Genomic DNA, 18,335 nt, shown 5'->3' on the forward strand with positions numbered 1-18,335 from the left:
GAAAAGGATATCCTAAAATCGCTAAATTTCTAATGCATTTGTCTCTAAAACTAGAAGAAAAGGTACATGCTAATTCAATTATAGGCTTTGGCCTAATCCGGATTTTTGTTAGTTTCTGATTAACTACTTATAAAGTAAAAACGTCATGCCTTGCGGGGATGTTTCAGTCGAACAAAAGACTACATATGAGATTGATGAAATGCAATACCTAATCCGAACATTTTTGAGTTGAACTTAACTGAACTTATTTGGCCTAGATTAAAGGATAACTGGCAAGTAAAATACTTTAGTTTGGCAAGGAATCATGTACGAGCTAAACGAAATACAACACTTAATCCGAACACTTCTCGAGTCGAACTTAACTAAACTTGTGTGGACTAGTCTTAACTAAACAAAAACCAAATGAAACAAGAACAGTATTGTATAAGGCCGAAATATACATGCCCCTACTGACAAACAACTACAGAGTTAAAGTACAACAGGGTAAACTCAGTCAAATATCAATACATACTTTCGAACTGTTGAATCATAAACTAAATCAATTTTCACAGGCCTGTTAATGTACTATGAATATTACAACAAATACTTGAACTTCTTCAACCCTTTTTTCATTTCATGCTTTCCAACTGTTTTAATTACATCAATATGGGACTTGAAATGTGTACCTGGAAATGCTGAAAATGCAAAGGAGAAGAAGAAGAAGATGTGGAAATCAGCAGCAGAAAGAAGCAGGACTAGCAAATAGCAGCGGGACAGGGCAGCAACAATAGTGAGCAGAATAGCAACAGCAATCAGAACAGCACAAAAGAAAAGGATTCTGATGCGAGGTGGAACTAGAGTTGAAGGAAAAAACAGCCAAACGAAATAGCACACAGTGTGATGGCAACAATGCTCCAGACAATCCAATTCCGGAATATACCAAATGCCACAAAACAACTAACAATAATCTCGATTGAATTTTAGGAGGAGCAACACTGCCTAATGTATTGACAATAGATGAAGTTCAGACCAACGAAACCAAATTTCTGATTTCCTAATCTGTTTTATCTCTTTCTTGCTCTCTTTCTATTTCTGTCAACTCTCTCTTTCTCTTTTCTATTCTCACAGTGTATGTATATCTTCTAATCCCTCTGCCTCTAATTCTGTCTCCTCAGTCAGATGTCTGCCCCTTTTATATGCCTTCCTTAAACCTTTAATAGCCTGTTTTTTTAGAGTATCCCAGTACCCTCCCATGTGCCTTTAACCTTTTTTCAGTTCCACTTTAGTTAATTAAGTATTAAAGCCCATTCACCTTCCCTGGCAGATTCAACTTTTTCATTTTATTATCTAAAAGCAAGTATGGGCAGTAGAATATATTGACAGCATATGCTGTCAAACCATTTTAAAATTAAACAAGGACCTTTATGCAGGCCCCAGGCTGTGCACAATGCACATGCGGTGCACCAATGCACATGAGGTGCACCAATGCAAATGCTGTGCAAGAGTGCACATGCCCTCCAATTCAGCATTTAAACCAAACATCCCTTTTACATTACTAATCCAAATCAACAGCTATAAGTAAACAAAATTGGTTCTTAATTGATTTAACAAATGTTCAACAGAAGCCAATCGATTTACTATGCTCGGACAATTGAAACTAATTGACGACTCATGTCGACTCGACTATATTAGCATTAACGTACACAATCGTAGCCAAAAATCAGACATTCAGAAGTATGGGACACATGACTCGACTTATACTGATTAAAATAGAATGGTACTTCGAGGAATCAGTTAGTCAGTGCAAATTTGGAATACAACCAATACGCATGCCGTATCAGAATAGGAGGAGAGGGATTCAGACAAACACAGATGTTCAAACAAAGTGGACAAACAAAAGTTGATAAAAAAAAAATTAAAACAAATATGAACAGTCTTTTAAAACAGATCATACGGACTAAAAAACAAATAAAGGAAAAGAAAGCAGACTTACCTTAAAACTTGAAAAGTTAAAAGTTTGAACTCGGATTGGGACAAACTTTCCTTAAGGTTGAATGGACTTTAATCGAAGTGTTTCTCAGATGAGAAACACTTTGATTAAAGTCCATTAGACCTTAATCTCTTCGGTTGAACCGGTATGAACCAGTGACGAAGAACCACACAATTTTTCAAAACTCAGATCCGGGATTCATGCTTCCCTGGTCAGATTCGGACCAAACCAAGTATGGTTTGGTCACGAGGAGGGTCTGGGGAGTATCTGGTGTGAAGCTGGGGTTGAACCGTGTAGATCGAGTTTCGACTCGAACCTTCAAATGAAGATTCGAGAAGGTGGGGAGGGATTCGAACTACAGGGTTAATGGATTCATGTTCAGGATGGCAAGGGGGTTCTAGGGTGTTAAGGGGAAGGTCACCGGCGTCCATGCCGCCGGTTTTCATGGTGGAGGATACAGGGGCGGCTCTAGGGTTTGATGGGGATGAGGTTGAAGACGGGAGCTGGGGTATCTGATGGGGGGGGCAGGGTAAGGTTATAGGCTTATATATGGAATAGGCGGCTGATCCCAGCCATCGGATTAACTGGAATCAATGGCTTGGATCTAAAGGCCTCGGGGAAACGATGTCGTTTCAACTAAAGGGGATTTGGGTTGGTCCGGGTGGAAACGGGTCGGGTTCTGTTCGCGGGTATAGGAAATGTGATCTTGGCCGTTGATCAATCTGAGATCAACGGCCCAGATCAAACTGTATCCATACGACGTCGTTTTGGACTCTCTCTGGGCATCATCTGGACTGGACCGGGCAGGCCTGGGTCTTGGGTTGTTTGTTTGGGCCAATTTTACAAATCCGGAAGAATAAAGGGACCCTTTCTTTTTTTCCTTTTTTTTTGTTTTATTTTATTTATTTCCCTTTTTTTTTTTATTTTAAAGCAAAACTAAGCCAAAAATCAAATTAAAATTAAATACACTTAATGCAATTATTTGCACACTAAAATATTTCAAACAAGTAAAGTTAAACAAAATAAAATCACGGACGAAGATGCCTACTCATGATTTTCTAGTTAACGACCGGATTACGGTTTGAATTATGCAGGACACATATATTTTTTGAATTTTATTTTTAATAAAGTAAATAAATAAAAATGGGCCGAAGTCACAAATAAATCAACAAGGTGCCGCACAGAAATTAAAAATGGTACAGCAGGGCCAATTATTATTTTTTATTTCTTTTTGGAGCGATTGTCGTGCGAAAAACAAAAATCACGTGCTCACAGTAATTAGTAAAAGGATTTTATGGTGTTGTTTTGTTTTGTCAACGAGGGGTAATTCACAGTTGAATGTATGCTGTTTCCCAAGTCTCAATATGGTGCATGGTGTTCTGAACTAAATCACTATTAATTGTATAATACTTTTAGACTTGTGTGGTAAAATCATGTACCAGCTCTGGTCGTAGTCATTTCTATTGCGAAGCTTCTCTGGTCAAACTCCTTGAGCTTTCAGAACCACACTAAGGCAACTTGTACCTAATACTTTTAAGAAAAGTTTATCATTTCCAGATTTTGGTGACTTTGCATTGCAGTTATCCTACTGGTCAGAGGACATCCAAAATTTATTTACTAAAGTTGCTGGGGTTTGTTTTAGAGTTACCAGATATCTCCACAACAAAAAGGGAAAAAAGAGAATTTGCTTGTTCTCTTTGACTTGTCTTTCCCAATAATCTAATACACTAAGGGGTCGTTTGGTAGGGTGTATAAGAATAGTGCGGAATAAGGTGTATTAGTAATGCATGTGTTAGTAATGCAAGCATTAGTTATGCAGATATTATTTCTTATCTATTGTTTGGTGTGGTGTATTAAAATTATAATGTATTGCATAATTTGTAAGAAAAATAGTTGTTTACAAAAATGCCCTCCATATTCTCTAGCCTTAAGGGACTTTAAGGACAATTTTGTCTTTAACCATACTAATGCATGTATTAATAGCCTTGATATTACTAATACCATGGTTTTCTATGCATTACTTATACATAGGATAATACCAAGTATGATGTATAACTAATACAAGTAGTATTAGTTATACACATGTTGAAAAAATGTACCAAACAAAGTATTAGTAATGCATAAAGCTAATGTTTGCATTATTTTTTCTAATACCTCCTACCAAACGACCCCTAAGTGCTTCCATAGATTTAGACTCTTAACAGGTGCCATTTTCTTTAATTTAATTTTGTTTTACTTTTTAGACAGCAAACTCATCCACGGGACTACCAACTCAGCTGCAGCTTGGGCTATTATCTCCCCTATATTTGAGGAAATTGTTTGAACGCATGGGTGCAACTTACATCAAATTAGGTCAGGTAAGCATGACACAAGATCATCTTAGTTCCCTTTGAGGTGAGAAGTGTTTATTGCAACTGAACATTACTTTAATGAGGTCCCTGTGATGTAAAAAGTTAGCTCTCTCTCTCTCTCTCTCTCTCTCTCTCTGGGTGTGCCTTCGTTATTTTTATAGCGATGCTAAAGTTATTCCTTTATTGAAATTACACCCACTCACGTATTGTCATACTCTTTCATTTACATGACTATGACACACGGCTTATATTTTAACATATTATCATACCATTTGCAGTTTATTGCCTCCGCACCCACGTTGTTTCCACCAGAGTATGTTCAAGAATTCCAGTACTGTTTTGACAGGGCTCCTGCAGTTCCTTTTGAAGAGATCCAAACAATCTTGCGTGAGGAACTAGGCAGACCAATTGATACCGTGTTTGAGTATATTGATCCCACACCACTTGCCTCTGCATCAATTGCTCAGGTTCATGATTTTTTTCCTTCAGTATCTTGCATTTTATTACATTTGATGATTCCATTCCTACAATGTTTTATCAGTTGATCTCTTAAATGGCTCAACTATGCTAAATCTCCAGGTGCATGGTGCAAGGATAAGAGGCACAGGAGAGGATGTAGTGATAAAGGTTTTGAAACCTGGAATCGAAGATATTTTGGTAGCAGATCTGAACTTTGTGTACATTGTAGCACGTATCCTGGAGTTTTTGAGTCCTGATCTAAGCCGTGCATCTCTGGTATAATAATGCATATAAGTTTTTAACAGTTTACTGGGGCTGCTGATATGATTATTTTTTCCTCTAGAATTTGTACTCTAGTTATCTTTTGATTAATACATAAAACTAATTCTGAACTTCTTAAGAAGCACTCCCCTGCAACCATCTTTTAGATTTTGGAGCAGTGGTTCTTGAAACACATATACTACTTTCTGGCAAAGCTTCTTAAACTAAAGCAATGGGCATCTCTGACATCATAACTCAAATTTAAACCTGTCCAATTTAAATCCTTTTAGCTCATTGGTCGGATTATACATTGTCATATTGCAATGTTCTATAGATTTTGCCAATAGGTCGAAGCTATGGTTCTGTTGCATCTATTTCTTTCATACTACTATTTTTCGAATCATACTTCTTTGTGGTTCTAATTGTTATTTATTGCTTTGCTGCTCTATTTCAATTTTGATGACTAGTTGTTGTGAACTTGTGGACACTGGAGCATGTTTCCGTATAAATAACATTTTTGCTTTTGTATTTGTCTCACTCTTCCTCACCATCCCGCCCCAAAGTAATGGCGTCAAGCTTTTGTTTCCTAACATGCAACTTTTATACAGGTTGCCATTGTCAAAGATATACGAGAATCAATGCTAGAAGAAGTTGACTTCAAGAAGGAGGCTGCAAATGTTGAGTCATTCAGGAGGTATTTAGAAGCCATGGGACTTACTAAGCAGGCCACTGCTCCAAAAGTCTACCCTCTATGTAGTACTAAGCGTGTTCTGACAATGGAGAGGCTATATGGAGTTCCTTTGACGGACTTAGACTTCATTAAGTCACTGGTATCTAGTCCTGAGACCAGTCTTATTACTGCCCTAAATGTTTGGTAAGACTTCTTTTCTTGTTTTAGTCTGTTTGGCTTTTTTGTTCAGTTTATTCTGACCAGCAGAGTTCGATTTCTTTGGCCCATATGCAGGTTCGGAAGTCTGCTCGCCTGTGAATCCTTCCACGCAGATGTACATGCTGGCAATTTGTGGCAACTACGTGATGGGCGTATTGGGTTCCTTGACTTCGGTACCCATACATCTCGTCTCTTTCCTTCCTTCTTTTGGGCATTTTTGGCTACTAGGTTTGGCAAATGTTGTCAGCTACTTCATAATTTTATGTGTTTCTTCCTAGTATATATAATTCTTTTTTTTTTTTTTAATCTGAGCCCAAGGCCATCGTGAGAATCATTTAAAAGAAATAAAGTGCAAGAGAATAGTTGTCAGATAAAGGCAAGAAGGAAAATGCACTAGAAATAGAACTTATGACCTAGCGGATATTCTGCTTAGTTAAGTGGATAATTGTTTAAATTGCCATGTAGCAAGACACCCATTTTTGCACAAAGTTCTTACTATATTATTATCTACGTTATGTTTTGTAAAAGCTTATATCTCTATAAATGAAATGCAGTCTTAGGAGCACCAACTACTTTTGCTGCAAATAGTTTATCAACTTGGGTAGCAAAGCAATTTCTGACTCATTTGCTGATTGAGAAACTGCTGACTGGTTGTCGTGTGTTCTTTTTCTTAATTAAGGATTCAGAATACTTGCGTTGTGTCTCTTTTCTGATCAAGCTTTAATAGGTTATTTAGCTCTAGTTTTCCAATGAGAATGTTATTTCCACCTAGTTTGATTTATTTAACCACTTGATCTTGTGCTGACTCTACATTAAGTTTTTCCTATGGTCGGGTTGTGGGATGCTAATTTAAGTTAAATATCGAAAAATGGGCATTCCAAGTGAGTTAGAACTTCCCTGTTAACAGTTTTTCCAATCAAATGGAAATATAAAATAATTAAGGATTTTCAATGCAGGAATTGTTGGTCGTATATCTCCAAAGACATGGGCTGCTATGGAAGTATTTCTGCAATCTATAGCAATTGAAGATTATGAGTCGATGGCATCTGCTCTAATTGACATGGGTGCTACTGGAAAGGATGTGGATTCAAAGGCTTTTGCGAGCGACTTGGAGAAAATATTTTTGTCAATTCAGGTAAAATGTAACATCCAGTATAAATTCTGTAGATTCTGATGAAATTTTAGATACTGCTGTTTGACTTGTCTGCTCTTAAGGTTCCTGTGTATACTTGTCCTTGGGTTCGGATAGGATGGATGTCTTGTTATAGAACTCTCTTTGTTTGAAATCCTAGACAAGTAAAAAGATAAGAGAGAGGAAGCTCTTCTGGGAAATAGAAGTTATTAGTCTTACAAAATCTTGATTTCATTGGACTGAGCTTCATTTTCTGACCCATATTTTATTTCTACACAGGATTTGGATACCGAAATCATTGTTGCTGCTGCAAGGGACACAAATACAAATGCAACCGCTGTCGCTGCCAATGTAGTATTTGATGAGAGGCAGATGAATGCTCTATTTGTGGACGTGGTAAAGCAATTTTAGCTCTAGTATTAAACTATACATTTTCGTTTCTACAGTTGTGGCATTGTGCTTCAAAATTATGACATAACTAAAATCAGAAACCCTATCACTTTTCTGTGTTTGCGTGATTAATAAAAATCATGGAACTGCCTTATGTCTAGAACGATCAATACCCTCCTATTCTTCTTCTTTCTCTGGTACTCAAGAATGTCCTAATACTAAGTTGATCGGATGTGAAATGAAAAAGAGTTTCATTTCTTATTCTAGAAACTTTTTTGCTGTTATTTCCCACCTAGTCTTTGTAAAGCTGATCCTTTCTCTTCAATATTTGCAGGTTAGAGTTAGTGAATCTTACGGATTGAAATTTCCTCGTGAGTTTGCACTTCTGTTGAAGCAACTTCTCTATTTTGACCGATACACCAGATTGTTAGCTCCAAATATGAACATGTACCGAGATCGGAGGATAAAGCTTGTCTCTGATCGAAGACAAAGGAACATATACCAATGATAATTGTAAGTCGCAACCCAAGAAATTGTTGCACATCCTGAGATTTTATAGTATACTGTATATAATACCAAACTTTGACACCAACTTTACACAATAGAGGACAAAATCATTGTATCTATCATATTTTAATAGCATCGTGTAAACTGCTGGTTGACATATACCCTCTTTTTGGGGATGAAAGAAGCTGATACACTAATGTTACTGATCAACTCTAAACATTTAGACCTTTTCAACGGACAGTGAACGGTTGTCAGTTCTATATTAAGTCCCTTCGGTTTCTTTGCAACAAGGACATTTCATATTCAGATATCCTTGCATTACCAATCGGTTAACTTCCATGGTTTTTGATGAAAGTGCCTCAAGATGATGCGAATGTAGCTTACAAGGTTGTTTGTTCTTTATATAATTTTTATTTTTATTTTTTATAATGGCAGGTTATGGAAGGGGAGTCATGGCGTAACTTGTAAAGTTATTGCCATGTTATTTCCATGTGACCAGGAGGTCACGAGTTCAAGCAGTGGAAACAACCTCTTGCAAAAATGCAGGGTAAGACTGCGTACAATAGACCATCGTGGTCCGGCCCTTCCCCGGACTCCGCGCATGGTGGGAGCTTAGTGCACCGGGCTAAGAAAAAGAAAAAAAAAGAGAGAAAAATGACACTGCATAGCCGCTCTCAAAATAATAGCCGAAAAATATATGTATACACACACACAACAACAACAACAACCCAGTAGAATCCCACAAGTGGGGTCTGGAGAGGGTAGAATGTACGCAGACGTTACCCCTACCCCGGAGGGGTAGAGAGGCTGTTTCCGATAGACCCTCAGCTCAAGAAGACGAAAATAGACAATAGAATTTGTGACAACAACAAAAATCATAAAGATAATATAAGCATCGTAGGAAACAAAAACTAGATGGAAAAACAACAACAACAACCAGTAATAGAGCCACTGTACTATATAAAAAAAGGGAAAAATAGTGTGGACACAAACTTGCACCACTAATAATCAAAGACAACACTCTAACAGGCTAGCCCCACCCCCGATACGAAGAAAGAAAAACACTCGACTCCCTCCTAACCATCAACCCTAATATTCGACCTCCACACCTTTCTATCTAGAGTCATGTCCTCGGAAATCTGAAGTCGCGTCATGTCTTGCCTGATCACCTCACCCCAATACTTCTTAGGTCGCCCTCTACCTCTTCTCGTACCCGTCAAAGCCAACCGTCACCTCCTAACCGGGGCATCTTGACTTCTCCTCCGCACGTGCCGGAACCATCTAAGCCTCGCTTCCCGCATCTTGTCTTCTATGGGAGCCACGCCCATCTTCTCCCGAATATCTTTATTCCTAATCTTATCTAGTCTAGTGTGCTCACACATCCATCTCAGCATTCTCATTTCGGCTACTTTCATCTTCTGGATATGAGAATTCTTGACTGGCCAACACTCAACCCTATACAGCATGGCAGGTCTAATCACCGCTCTATAGAACTTACCTTTAAGTTTTAGTGGTACCTTCTTGTCACACAGGACTCAAAGAGAACTTCATAACAACTACCTGTTTGAAAACATTAGACCAATGGAGCTTGATGCCTCAATTCCACATATGCTACATTGCCCTCATTTTAAGCCACGCCACTTGCTGCTTTCTAGACAAAGATTGTCTATTTTACCACAATTTCTAAGAATTTGCCAATCTTTGGAAATAATTTTAAACTTTCATCAATCCCTTGCATTTTAATTTCCTAGTTGTGTGAATCTCTGTATCTTACTTCCGAAAAACGATTATATCGTTGTAGATACTGAAATTTTAACAGATCAAGAGAAATCCTAAATTCAAGACAACTCTTGAAATATTAGGAATCTATTAGAATTACATAGTGGCTACTCCACCCAAATCCTAATTCATGCCTATAAATAAGGCTACATATGTCCTTCAAAGAGGATCTCAACAATTCCATAAACTCTCGGAATATGCACAAAGAGATCAAATGTGAGATCTCCGAAATTCCATGAAATTCTTGGAATATTCATTAAGAGATCAAAGACATGTCGAATATGTCTTGCTAAAAGTCCTACGTTCGAGAAATACGCCGTTAAGGCCCTCGAATCACGTGGAATAAATCGGAGGGAAGAATCAAGGGATAAACAGAGGTGTAACCTACAATGTTTATCAATAAAATCCTTTTTTCTTTATAGTTGCTTGTGATTGCAGTTTTATTTTTCTCTGCATAAATTTGTTACAAACAAATTGGCACGCCCAGTGGGACCAGTCATGCCCTTCATCTCTTCCTCCTGCAAATCAAAAACTTCAAGTTGCAAGATTATCTATTGTGATGGTTGGGTACTTCAAGTGTCGTCTTCAAGTTTTAGCAAGCCTACACCTCGACAAACCTTGAAGTAAGGGGCATTTGTAGATACTGAAATTTTAACAGATCAAGAAAAATCCTAAATTCAAGATAACTCTTGAAATATTAGGAGTCTATTAGGGTTACTTAGTGGCTACTCCACCCAAACCCTAATTCATGCCTATAAATAAGGCTACATATGTCCTTCAAAGAGGATCTCAACAATTCCATAAACTCTCGGAATATGCACAAAGAGATCAGATGTGAGATCTCCGAAATTCCATGAATATCTCGGAATATTCATTAAGAGATCAAAGACATGCCAAATAAGTCTTGCTAAAAGTCCTACGTTCGAGAAATACGCCGTTAAGGCCCTCGAATCACGTGGAATAAATCGAAGGAAAGAATCAAGGGATAAATAGAGCTGTAACCTGCAATGTTTATCAATAAAATCCTTTTTTCTTTATAGTTATTTGTGATTGCAGTTTTATTTTTCTCTGCATAAATTTGTTGCAAACAAAATAAATTTGCGTCGAGAAAATAAAATCAAGACCGAAAATATCGCAACAATTGTAGTATTTTATTTCAAATATTTGAGTGTTACAACCTCTATAAATCCTCTGATTCTTCTTTTCAATAATAAATAAATTCATGGGCCTTTGAGCTTGATCTTGAATTTTATTTTATTTTAATCTAAGTGCTTGAGGCCTGATCTTGATCTTGACGTATTTTTAATCCAAGGGCTTGCAGCTTGTTCTTGAATGTTGACGTATTTTAATCCAAGGGCTTGAAGCTTGTTCTTGAATCTCCGTCTTGATCTTTTAATCTTTAGAACACTTGAATGCTTGTAGCTTTTAGAGAAATCTGCAGCGTTTGATCCACGAGCTCCCTCTTGCTTCTTGTTATAACTTTTGGTGTCTTTTCTGAGTTACGAAGACCCCTATTTATAGTTGTGGAAGGGAGGAGTCATGATAAAAACAAACTATTTCCGATCAATCAAATTGAAGTGTGACATGGCCGCATTTGATTGGCCAGGACATTCACTTGCACACGTGGCGCGATTTCATTGGCCTTTCAGTGTGACTGGGCATGCCTTGTCATTTTGACACGTGGCATGGTCCTATTGGCTCTTCCGCTTGACTTGGCGCGCCACATCATTTGACACGTGGCACCAAACTGTGCCTCTAGGAAGGTGACATCTTGGGTTTAATGAAGTGGGTTCATCACTTTACCCCAATTAAATGGGCTAGCCCAACAATATTGGACTTATATATAATTAATCCAATTATATTAGCCCAAAATATTTATTTGGACTAATATATTTAAAATATAATCCAAATTACTTATTAAATTTAAATTCAATAAATTTTGTATGCCTACAATCGTGTTAAATCACAAACACAAGGGTTCATTTTCAATGAGGAAGTCAGGTATCCTAAAAATATGAACATATTGGATCTTGAAAAATTAAAGTGTGTCACATACAGAAACGGAGCTAGTGCTAAATATTCAATTTTTTCTAGAATTACACAGAGGCAAACTAGCAAATTTGACATGCCACGGGAATATAAGATGAGACTATATTTTTAGTTCACTTAAGCACATTGGTTTCACTAGAGAAATGCAGTCTAACTGCGTAATATCTAGGCTGTCTAGCCATCGCTCGAGTATCATGTAATCATGGTTCAGGTCGACAGAGGACAAAGGTGTTATGCAACTACCTATATCAAACATCAACTAAATTTTGGAACTAAGATAAAAGAATGACCCACTTTTGTAATGAAAGTACTCAACTGGTATGATTTGACAAGCTCAAGAATCTCATATATATATATACACACACTGTATGTTATATTTAAAAATTATACAAATTTTATACACTTTTTCGGCTACCAAATATAAATAGTTTCTGGCGCGGGCTAAAAGTGAAAACCCCCCAAAAATGGCATGTTATGAGTTTTCCATGATTTTTTAACCATTTGGTCCTAAATCCAGTTCCAATTAGGCAGGCAGTCCTAACTAAGAACCACCAAACCTGACTGCGATCCATCATTAATTATAGACGAGACAAACTGCAACCTACTACAATTCACATTCAAACCAGCAAGTCTTTGCGAGCTCATTTTGTAGTTACAAAAGAATAAGGTGAGGAGTGGAAAAGAAAGCAATCTTAAAGATAAAAAGAACTAAAGAAAAAAAAACTCAGGAATATGTCCTTTATTCTAAATACATATTCATTATCATCACACAAATAACTGGAAATCAAAAAGTACCAGACTCTTCTATCCATGAACACCTCAAATTGCTATATAACCAACAAGCTGCCACTTTGGTTCACCTGTACACAGTGTGGAAAGTGAAAAACTAAAAAATAAAAACTATAAGGAAATGATATAATCTCCTTGCTCAGGATATTCACACGGATGAGCCTAAATGGAATATTGTTTGTGTTTCAACATCTTCTGTAGGTATATCTTTACCACCAAGAAACCTGTTCCAAGAAAACCCCTTCACATTTAAGTATCTAATAAAAGTTGCTGGATCTTTTGCACTTTGTTGCCTAATGACCTGCATCTTTCTTTTTGAATCTTGGTTCATTTCCTGAAAGTTGATCCAGTCACCAATGTATGACCTCACTTGGCGAAGAATAACCCATTAGCCGATGAAGGGGAGAGCCTCCAGATGGTTGAACTTCCTTAATTTCTGAAGTTCCTTTTCCCCACTTAGACATCTTAGCCGAACGCCCTGGTGATTCCCTGTGAGGTTCCCTCAAAACAGATTTCATTTTTCTACCTGAACTGCTAGAGGATATCTCTCTGTTGAAAGATTTCCTTACAAGAGGTTGAATTGGAGGTAACGAAGACTCCCCTTCAGTAGAGCAACTTCTGCAGAAAGACGGTCCCAAATCATCAGAACAAGATATCGGATCAGTATGCGGACAAGAATTAAAATGATATGCGGATGCCAGATTCTGTCGATCAACAGCATCAGTGTTGTCATCAACCTCACTTGGTGGAGGAGCTAAAGCCTCTGCATAGAATGGGACTACATGTGTTTGGTTTTGGAGAGAAAACTTCAAAACCTTTCTACAAGAATTGCATCTAAGCTGATGGCATCTCCTTTTGGAAAAAAGAAAGTCCGCAGGCAGCTGTAGGAGTTCGCTGCAATAGTAACAAGCAATTATTGGCGCTCCACCAGCTACTGGTCGGAGATGACGCATCTTTGAGTATTTTTCTCGCAGGTATAGTTTCTTCATCTCATGATCTTTGTGCCTCCTATCATCAGATTTTGTCTCATGGTCCCATCGGGAATACTCGGAGCTTGAGTAATGCTGAGGACTTGAAGAAGTAGACTGGAGGTGATTGCAACAGTTACAGCTGGAATAGGCAACCCGGCGACCTTTGTTATAGCAAACTGAAGGATGCAACTGTTCTGAGCTATGCCGGACCTGAGGGGAGCAGTGTAAACACAGGCAATCAGCTTGGTGCCTGTAATGTGCAGCCTCTGCAGAAAAAGGTATTCTGGAGCTTTTACGTTGTTGCGGCCAGCCTTTTCCATGACTGCATCTTACAGGATATCTCGAATAGTTCAAATCAGCACTTACTTCACCATCTGCCAAAAACTGATCATAGTATAAGGGGGTATACTCTTCAGCCCTCGTTACCTCTGCAGAAAACCGTCTGTTGGCCATACTTTTAGTAATGCGTGTCTGGCGCAATTGATCTTCAAGTTCATAAACCATTCTCAACAATTCTATTTTGTCTGGTTCTGAATTTGAGGGAATTCTGGATGGATGAAGACTAGAATTGTGGGCCATATTATTCCGATAATTTGAAGGGTTTCCAAGGTTATGTCCTGTGTGAGAACTGGTTGGAATAAACGGAAATGCTGTGGTTTGCTCATCCTTGTCCAATCTCATCCTACTTCCGGAGGCCTGACCATGTTTCCTAGATGGAGGCCATTTGTCAGGACTCCAGTTGCTCCCTGCTGTAGCGTGATGTCTCCTTCCTGGTAATGCTGTGGACAAGTTCATCGCATTCTGTACTATCTTTGACTCGCTGCTCATTGTGTTGTTTACTCGGCATCTATCATCCAAATGAAACTCGCTAGAGCTAAACTTTCTTTTAGGTTGCTGATGGAACTGATTAAGTAAATGATCATCCTCATCACATGAAGATGCACTGCCATCGTAAGCATAGTAACTTCTGTGTGTTGGAGATTTGATCATATTTCTGAGATTAACAGGAGGCTCAGAATTTTCTAACGTATCCATAGAGCTTATACGGTCAAAACCTGAGGGAATCTCTTTTTGAAATTGCTCTAACTGCTCATGATCAGTAGACATCAAAGTGTCTGTTATGATGCTTTCATTCAAAAGACTTTGGTACATGTCAGAGCATACAGATAACTGCTTCTCAATGCCATCACGGGCTAACTCATCTCTGTGGTTGATACATTCAAAATAAGTAGAACTCATGGAGTTGAGCCTCTTTTGGTTAACTCCACTTTCATTTTGATCATTTACAGTGCAGTGATCCACAAGGAAGTTGTCTTCATCCAATTCCAGTTGTTCCGTCGCTTCAAGGGCTAAACCTTCGGCATCTTGTTTGGTTTCAGGGGTTGGACATCCAGTGTCTTTATCCAGCTCCAGTTGCTCTCTCTCTTCAATGGCTGAACACTCTGCATCTTCTTTGGCTTCAACGATCGGACTTCCCAATTCATCACAAGTAAGTTGACCTGAGCTAGAAAGTCTATTGGAAAAGTTTTCTCCTCCTGAGAACTCTTTTTGGTGTTCATATCGTTCTGTCTTTTCGTCCAAAGCACAACTGTGTTCATCTCTTTTATGTTCTTCAGATTTGGATAAAGAATCTTCATTCTCAAGACAGCTAAGCCCAGAAGAGCGTGGAAGCTCATTGGGGGAATTTATCAGTCGAGGTAGATCCTTGTTACAGTCTTCAGCACCCCTTTGATCGGACTCGTTCAGTGAAGCATCTCCATTCGAAGGAGGAGAAGCTTCTTCACTTGCGCTGCTTATTTCTTTCTGATCAAGTCCGTTGTTCTTTATTGGAGCTCTTTTCCTGTTCTTAGCTGCATCCAAGATAAATTTGTGAGAAAGTCATTTCAACTTAAACCATAATCACTCATCTTTTTTTGAGAATTAATCACTCATTTAAAATTTAGTTATTTAATTCTATTGACGTAACTAACACAAACCTAACGCAAACCTAACACACCCTCCCTAAAATAGTAAATAAATGAAAAAGAAAAGAAGAGATGCGCGAATATGTGACTAGATCTTTTCCTGACACCATATGTATTTACATAGAATGATAACCTTGGACAATGTAAGAGTTGTCGCCATGTAGGTTCAAGCCGTGGAAGCAATTTCTGTAAAAAATGCAAGCTAAGGTTGACACAATAGACCCAATATGGTCTAACTCTTTCCTGGACCCAGCACATAATAGGAGCTTACCGAACTGCGATTAACAAATAAAATTGTAAATATACATGGAAAGAAAAATTACCTTGGAGAATTGTGCCACATCCCCCACACTTGTAGACAGGAACCTCTGCTAACTCCGGAAGAACTAACTGGCATTTGGGACATCTAACCAACCGAACTTTAGTGTTCATTTGACTACTCATATCACTCCTGTTTAGCAGCAACCAAAACTGCAAGACGTGGTAGAGAATCAGAGATCTGTCACATAATGTAAACACTCATAGCTGAAACCACTTGAATTGTTACTGTGATACACAATCAGACAAATGAAATGACTTGGATCATTCTTTTTCTTGCTCTTAGCAAATACTTTATGAGTCATAGATATTATGATTGTGTTACTGTTCAAGATAAACCCAGAAGACTAGCAATAATTCAATTTTTTCAAATTGTTGATTCATATTTCAAATTTCCTTTTCTGGGATTGGAAGATACATCTAAAAAGTGATAGAGGAACTCAGTAATTTCTATAAGAACAAGAATACCAGACTAATACACAGTCCATAACTTGGACCGATTAGCTAATATTTCATTAAAGTGGAGGAATGGATCTTGCAAGTATCCAGAAAATTAAATGGTAGCATATAGCAGCAAAAAGCTCGAGGGAACATTTTGAATTCAATAAATAGGTAAAAAAAAAGAATAGAGGCTAGCCATTATGCATCCAGAAAAACTCTCATTCTCATGAAACAGAAAAAAGTCAGACACCTTGTTTAACCCAAATATATCAAGGAGAAGAAGGTTCTCTTATTTTCTCCTTTTCCTTATAGGCAGTACGCATAGTTTCAGGTATAATGTTCCATCTATGCCTAATGTTGTAGTTGTAAACACAAACAAGCCCGTCTTCAAGATATTAACGAGGCATAAATAGTACTAGCAAGTAAGAGATTCTTGAGAGTGCAGAGGAACTACATAGTAATTACCAACATGGTCACTCTTTAGCTAAAAGGGACAGCAGAGACAAGGACAACACAAAATGAAAAATATGTAAATTCATCGAGTACATCCTGCAAGTTTGAACATAACTTCCTGTTATTTTATCTGATAAATATGAACCAATAACATGTCAATTCTTACAATCAATCGCACCCATAAACTGAAGTCATTTTGTAAGATTTTAACCAGAAAGATATAATGGATTAAAGAAAAGCCCAATTTGTCAAATAGATTTTAGTCCTAAAAATATTAGCTGCTCAATTTTTTCGAAAAGTCCGTTGTTAATACCGTGCTAAAACAATAATATACAACACCAGAGATCATTTTGGTTAAGTGAAGGTCCTGATTAATCTAGGATACCAGGTAATTAATAAAGTTGAAAAGCAAGGATTAATATATACTACTACTATAGTACTATAGATGGTTTATAGCTCACATTTATACCAGCATATGCTACTCTGTGATAGTACCTTCTCTTCGCACTCAAGAAGAAAGAAGATATAAAACCAACTTTCAACAAAACAAAAGAATGATATATGCAGATTATTATAAACTCTTAATTAAACCCAAAAAAAAATTAATAGCAGCTAATTATGAAGGAAAATTCAAGCTTAGTAATCTACAAGGATCAAAATTGCTTGTAGAGCAAACCGCGCACACACACAAAATTCAATTGAAGGCCACTCTATTAAAGACCATTACCAGATCATAAAAACTGAAACTCACCAAGCCACATAATAATGGCTTCATTAACAAGACATATATACCTTTTCTCCACAGTTAAAAAAAGCTTAACAGCAGCAAAACAAATTGTGAAAAAAAAACACATATACCCAACCCATTTCATATACTTTGCTCATAAACTAATTATATTAAAAAACCAAAGATGGGAATTAGAGAAATGAGTCAGAGGAATGAGATATACGAACCTAGCAAGAAATTGGGTGTAAGAAATTTATGTAGATCTTTAGTATTGCTCTACTTGTAATATTATCAATACCCTTCTTCTTCTTTTCTTCTTTTTCTTTTGTGGGAGGAGAGAAAAGTCTACCCTGCCGTGTAAGAGAAGCTTGTCAACCCGTAAGTCCAATTCTCGAGTCGTTTATATGACGCTGTTTTTCTCTTCCTTTGTTGTCCAATACTTAAATCTTTCTTCTTTCTGTGTGTATGCAAAATCATAAGTATAATAGTAATTCTTTGTTGTGAACAGAAGAAACAAGATAACAGATAAAGGAAAGAGGAAGTTGGAGTCGGCGCCTAGTTTCATGAAATATTTAAAGCCGAATAGTAAGACAGGTGAAGTGCCATGTTATTATACACATAATAATACCACGACCTTCCTCTTATTTTTATTTCATTTCATAGTTATTTTTATTACTTACTTTTTTCGTCCCTTTTGCTTGTTTACTATATTAAAAATATATTTTTCATATTTTACCATTATCATTAACTATTCATTCCTCAAATTATTTTTTAAATTTTTTTAAAAATGCTATCATTATTATGAATAAAATTGTAAAATATGTATTTCATTTATTTTTCTTTAAGAGAATACAAAGTCAAAAGTGGACAACTAAAAATGAACAAA

General features: G+C 37.3%; 2 protein-coding genes across 3 annotated transcripts in view; one reads left to right on the forward strand and one right to left on the reverse strand.

Annotated features, from left to right (window-relative positions):
• LOC107778693 (putative aarF domain-containing protein kinase At5g05200, chloroplastic) overlaps positions 1 to 8,168 on the forward strand; it is a 29,229-nt gene extending 21,061 nt beyond the window's left edge. Inside the window, exons 4-11 of the mRNA XM_075255123.1 lie at positions 4,213 to 4,326; positions 4,599 to 4,787; positions 4,900 to 5,055; positions 5,649 to 5,914; positions 6,005 to 6,102; positions 6,886 to 7,064; positions 7,341 to 7,457; positions 7,786 to 8,168. Coding sequence (XP_075111224.1) covers positions 4,213 to 4,326; positions 4,599 to 4,787; positions 4,900 to 5,055; positions 5,649 to 5,914; positions 6,005 to 6,102; positions 6,886 to 7,064; positions 7,341 to 7,457; positions 7,786 to 7,959 — 1,293 coding nt within the window. The 3' untranslated portion in view covers positions 7,960 to 8,168. The remainder of the gene's footprint in view (positions 1 to 4,212; positions 4,327 to 4,598; positions 4,788 to 4,899; positions 5,056 to 5,648; positions 5,915 to 6,004; positions 6,103 to 6,885; positions 7,065 to 7,340; positions 7,458 to 7,785) is intronic.
• Positions 8,169 to 12,501: 4,333 nt separating this feature from the next.
• LOC107778692 (uncharacterized) lies at positions 12,502 to 18,088 on the reverse strand. 2 transcript variants are annotated; one of them, XM_016598979.2, is made up of 3 exons: positions 17,677 to 18,088; positions 15,834 to 15,981; positions 12,502 to 15,396 (listed from the first exon to the last, which is right to left on the reverse strand). In XM_016598979.2, exons 2-3 carry the CDS (start codon positions 15,952 to 15,954, stop codon positions 12,926 to 12,928), a joined length of 2,592 nt encoding a protein of 863 aa, XP_016454465.1. In that variant the 5' UTR covers positions 15,955 to 15,981; positions 17,677 to 18,088; the 3' UTR covers positions 12,502 to 12,925. The 2 variants fall into 2 exon arrangements, with proteins under 2 accessions (XP_016454465.1, XP_075111225.1); XM_075255124.1 differs by lacking the exon at positions 17,677 to 18,088 and adding an exon at positions 17,515 to 17,586.
• Positions 18,089 to 18,335: the final 247 nt, after the last annotated feature.

The sequence above is a fragment of the Nicotiana tabacum genome, chromosome 6 (assembly GCF_000715075.1).
Source record: "Nicotiana tabacum cultivar K326 chromosome 6, ASM71507v2, whole genome shotgun sequence".
Classification (NCBI taxonomy): Eukaryota; Viridiplantae; Streptophyta; class Magnoliopsida; order Solanales; family Solanaceae; genus Nicotiana; species Nicotiana tabacum.